Genomic DNA, 5,624 nt, shown 5'->3' with positions numbered 1-5,624 from the left:
GTTAAGAGCGATGAGAACGGTGGCATCGTCAAGTACAAAGCTCGCCTCGTCGCCAAAGGCTATGTGCAGCGTCCTGGCATCGACTTCGAGGAAGTGTACGCGACGGTCGCTTGACTGGAGTTAGTGTGGCTGGTCATCGCCATCGCGGCACACTATGGGTGGGGCGTCCATCACATGGACGTCAAGTCGGCGTTCTTGAATGGAGAGCTCCAGGAGGAAGTCTACGTCCAGCAACCTCCTGGCTTCGTCGACGACAAGCACAAGCACAAGGTGCTCTGACTTCACAAGGCACTCTACGGCCTCCGTCAGGCTCCACGCGCATGGAACCAGAAGCTAGATGCCGAGCTATTGTCGCTCGGGTTCACGCGCTGCGTCGACGAACACGGGATGTACACCCGTGGCAAAGGTGAAGGGTGCCTGATCGTGGGCGTATACGTCGACGATCTTATCATCACTAGAGGTAACGCAGATGTCGTGGGGAGGTTCAAGAAGCAGATGCTGAGCACCTTTCGCATGAGTGATCTTGGGCTCCCCTCCTACTACCTTGGCCTCGAGGTCACCCAAGGAGATCATGGGATCGCGCTGCGCCAAAGTGCCTACGCCACCAAGATCCTCGAGAAGGCTGGGCTGGCAGGTTGCAATGCGAGCGCCACGCCCATGGAGATGAACCTGAAGCTTCTGAAGGAAGGCTCGACACCAAGTGTTGACGCCACCGAGTACCGCAGCCTCATTGGTAGCTTGAGGTATTTGTGCAATTCTAGGCTGGACCTGGCGTACGCGGTGGGCTACCTCAGCAAGTTCATGGAGGCGCCGCGGCAAGAGCATCTGGCAGCTGTGAAGCGCGTCCTTCGCTACGTGGCGGGCACGGTGCACTCGGGTGTGCACTACCATCCGGGAGGAAAGAAGGGAGCAATGCCTCGGCTGCTGGGCTACTCCGACAGCGACCTAGCAGGCGACGTTAACGATCGGAAAAGCACAAGCGGTCTCATCTTCTTCCTTGCCGGTGGGCCGATTGCATGGCAGTCGGCGAAACAAAAGGTGGTTGCGCTGTCGTCCTGCGAGGCAGAATACATTGCGACTGCTAGAGCTGCGTGCAAGGCAGTTTGGCTGGCACGGTTGCTGGCTGAGCTCATCGGAGGAGCCGTTCTCGCACCCAAGCTCAATGTGGACGACAAGTCCACCATCGCCTTGATGAGGAATCCTATGCATCATGACCGGAGTAAGCATATCGATGTGAAGTTTCACTTCATCCGGGAGTGCTGCGACAGGAAGCTGATCGACGTTGAGTTCGTTGGCACTGAACTGCAGCTGTGCGACATTCTCACCAAAGCGCTCGGGCGCGTTCGGTTCCAGGAGCTTCGTGGCGACATCGGCATGAAAAATTTAGTTTAGGTACTCTAGAGCTTAGGAGGAGATTGTTATAGTAAGCCTAGGATAGTGTTTTTTTTCTTAGGAAGTAGATCAGTGCGCGATCTTCACGGCACGGCCCAGGGCGCTGGGATGGCAGTGGTCGATCACGAGCGTGCCGTGATTTTCTCGGTCCTTAGTGACCATGTAAAGATGCATGTATTTCCTTTACATAGAGATAGAAAGCAACTGAAAACGTTGCCGCTTTGCAGCACCAAAATCATCGTGTGTCCACTGTGTTTGCGTGTGTTCATCGTCTTCCCCCTCTCGTCGGTTCAGGATTCTGACACTCGTCGAGCTGATTGAGCGCGTAGGTGTAGCCAAGCCCAAACCTAGCCAGATCTGGAGGCCTGCGTGTGCGCCGGATCGGAACGGCGGATGGACGGATCGGACTTTGGACCTGGACCTGCTACTGGAGCTCAGCCTGTCCGCTTGCAGAAGAAACGACGGATTCCTCTGCGCTGCGCTGGCGCGGCGCGGACTGGGGACAGCAGCACGCACACAGAGGCACGCGGCCAGCGGCCAGTGGCGGCGCGAGGTGGCAGGCAGGCTGAAACTTGTGCACTGAATCAGAGGGTGCGGCCGGCGCGGGCATCCGATCTCTTGGATGCTTGCTCCGGCAGTTCCCTCGTTTGGTCGGTGATACAGAGCCGAAAGCGCTAGTATATATACAGCCTGTTGTCTATCGGTTTTAGTCATGGCTTATCAGTTATAGTATAATATTTTTATCTCACAACAAATTAGTATCAGTCAGGCTTATAAGATCAGAAATCAACCAGCAAATAGGCTGATACTGGTTACCAAATCAGATGTGACCATAACATCATTTTGCACGGAAAAGGGTACAGTAGGAGTAACTATTTGTGCATCAGAATAGGAGTACGTACTAGAGTATCACTCCACTCAACTTACCGTGTCCAGCTACATCTGGTCTTGTGGATTATTGTAGGAGCTGACCTTTGGCTTTGGCAGCTCTTAATGTGCAGCTACAAACCACTGCTCACCGTGTTCGCTTGATCGTATTAGCCATACTTATCGAGTATGATACAATATTTTTCTCTCACAACAAAACTGCATCAGCCAGCTTATAAGCCACAGAAACGATCAACCGAACAGTGTGACTATCCAAAAGACATATCCAAACTCGATCAATTCCTCTAAAGTAGTACTAGTAGTATAAAAGTTAGTTAGGATACAGGTATACTGGCCTGCTAGACTATAACAGTCATGCCTTCATGTGCCCTGTTCGCTTGACTGATAAGCTATGGCTGAAAGTATTGCTGACTGATTTGTTGTGAGAGAAAAATAATGTTCGTTGGCTGAAAAAGTACGGCTTATAAGCCAAGCGAACAGGACGAAGAGAGCTCTGCTTTTGACAAACATAATTAATAATACTCCCTACATCCTAAATTATAAGACGTTTTTTATCCCAAGTTTGACCACTCGTCTTATTTAAAAAGTTTGTGCAAACATAGTTAAATTTAAGTCATTCTTGAAGAACTTTTATTAATAAAACAAGATATTTTGCATAAATTTTTTAAAATAATACGAGTGATCAAACTTGATATCAGAAAAGTCAAACGTCTTGTAATTTGGGATCCCGTCTTGTAATTTGGGATGGATCCAGTACAAGTCAACGACCAGACGAATGTAGAGCCGTAGTGGGCATCAAGGTGATCAAGTGCATGCAGCATGCAGCTCAACAGCTAGCTGTAACTGTAATCTATGCCCGGGCAAAGGCAGTCCGACTAAACTTGCAGACTTTTTGAGAACGAACCAGATCAGAAACACACAGCCACGCAAACTCATCTGAAAATGGCACCATTACTTATTGTCTGTGCGGCTAGTCAACTACTTACTAGAAATTGGACGTGACACGACCCTGGCCAACTCTCTACGCGCCAGACCAGCCGTTCTACTTTGACACAAACAAGGCCAATTCTCTATACGCCAGCGCCAGGACAACTGGACGTGACGTGCCGCGAACCTGCTCAGCTTTCTACGCGCGAGGCTCGGCGTTCACCCTTCGAATTTGAATTTGGGAAGGATCAATATAAGTCAACACTGCAACCGTCCGAGTTACAGAACGCTGAAGATAGTCTGCAGACTGCAGGTAGGATTATAATTAAGCTGCGGTACGGTGGTAGGTAATGCCGACACTTACAACACAGAGTCACAAAGTTCAGGCTTGAAGAGACATGATCACGATCGTTACTTGTGTGTAAAAAAGATTGAGGAGCCAAAAAAAAAAAGAACAGGTTTTCGATCGGGGAGACGAATTGAACATTGGTGGAATAGGAGATGTCTGTGGTAAAACATACAGACTTAATCCTAGAAGAAAAGCAGCATAATCCTAGTCTGTTTATATGTAGACTTTTACCAAAACTCTTAGGCCTTGGTAGGACTATATATACGCGGAAGCTTTATGTTGTAATGACCAATATTCAAAGCAATAAAGAATAGTTTCCCTATCTGGTGTCTATTTTGTTCTTATACTTTCATCTACTATGTTGATCATGAGAGACGGAGAGGGGAATGTCCTAACCGCTGTCAACATGTTTTATAACACGTTATCAGCACGGCAAGCTCTATGACGACATCGCCGTTGAAGCTGCCGCCAACCTCAACACGAACGCTCGTGCCGACGTCCCCACCGCGACTTCGACGACGTCGACATCCCGACGTTGTTAGCGCAATGGATCTGCTACCTCTACCGATCTGCACTACATCGACATGCACCGTCGCTATCAAGCAGGCGGTTCTAAGACAGTGTCAAACACCCTACGCGGTATGTATCTACTAACCACTGCCCTACGCGGCATGTAGGATAGATCAAATTGGCATCCTCTACGAGGTATGAAACGCATCTAGCAGATTGCTTGTACCAGCCATCGAGCTGGTCTATGGAAATGAAAGAAAATGAATTGGGCCAAGAAAAAGAAATACGCTGTGGAAAATTCCGAGAAAAATCTATAAGAATTTCAGAAATTAAGAATGAGACTATATAAATTAGAAATTTTATAGTCCACTAAATCTTGAAGATTGTATGCTCTGTATTCTTGCAGAATAATACCTACCGTTCCTGGAAATTACGGATTTATGGGATTGTTGTGTATATAAGACATCGGAAAACATAGTTTTTTTTGTTTAACCCTACGACTATCTGTTTATATATATTTACTGTATGTTCTTATATCCAGTATGTATAAGAACTTGTATACAACATTAAATTTGCACATTAATTGTTGTTTTGCCTAGATTTAATTTTTCTGAATCATATAGTAGATTAATTCTTAAAAGTTTTCTACGCTTTTGAATTTAATTATGGAAAATACTAGTGCAACCCTGTTGTAAATTATATACCATGTAATTGCAAGAATAAAATATTGAATGATTACACTAGAAGAAACATGATATAAGGTATATGGGCTCTCTAAATCCTGCAGACCTTAGACTTATCACCCTTGAGAAGCTCATATTTGTTTTTCCTAGCATAATGAATTTTTGGGATGAACGAATGTTTGGTCTTAATTCTGAAAATTTACATGTACCATAATCCTGAAAAATGCTAGGATGCTTCTAAGAATATTTTGCATAACCATCCACTATCTTTTTTACCTTACTATACTTGGTTACTCGTAGTAAATATATGCACATGATTCAGTTATAAATGATATATGCATACTTTCGTGAAGAAGAAATATCCTGGACTCGCCCTGAATGGCAGAATTATATAGCATGGTCATTGTGAAAGTCTAGTAGGATATTCTACTGCCACTGAAGTGGAGTGGATCTTAATTAAGCATTGTAATTTCTGATATTACTCTCAAAGTATATTACCAAGCTAAATTCCGAAGGTATTGTGGGACTCACTGAATGAGAAATTCTAGAAGATATCCTACATTATGATTGCATAACACCACAAATATTGAAAATAGAATTTTCAAGCTATATAACCATATGGGATATAATGCCGCTCTATAAAAATACAGTAAGCTTGAAGCATTTATGAAAAGTCATACAAGACGAGATGACTGAGAGCATTGAAGTACTAGAAGTATTCAAATTTATAATTCAGAATTACTCAATATCAAGTAGAAATTGAGTTAGAATTTTTAGACAGCTTGATGAATTAGGATATATGAATTGCATATGTTGTTCTCCTAGAAGGATCATGATTATATATCACAACTATGAAGTAGAGCAAGCATGAAGCT

The 5,624-nt window shown here is 45.1% G+C and overlaps 1 protein-coding gene across 1 annotated transcript; it reads left to right on the top strand.

The window, feature by feature from the left end:
- Positions 1–387: 387 nt before the first annotated feature.
- On the top strand, positions 388–1,392 carry LOC136454278 (uncharacterized mitochondrial protein AtMg00810-like). The gene has a single exon (XM_066454751.1). It carries the CDS (start codon positions 388–390, stop codon positions 1,390–1,392), a length of 1,005 nt encoding a protein of 334 aa, XP_066310848.1.
- Positions 1,393–5,624: the final 4,232 nt, after the last annotated feature.

This window comes from Miscanthus floridulus, chromosome 5 (assembly GCF_019320115.1).
Source record: "Miscanthus floridulus cultivar M001 chromosome 5, ASM1932011v1, whole genome shotgun sequence".
NCBI classification, from domain to species: Eukaryota; Viridiplantae; Streptophyta; class Magnoliopsida; order Poales; family Poaceae; genus Miscanthus; species Miscanthus floridulus.
This window is presented reverse-complemented; position numbering and strand designations above follow the sequence as displayed.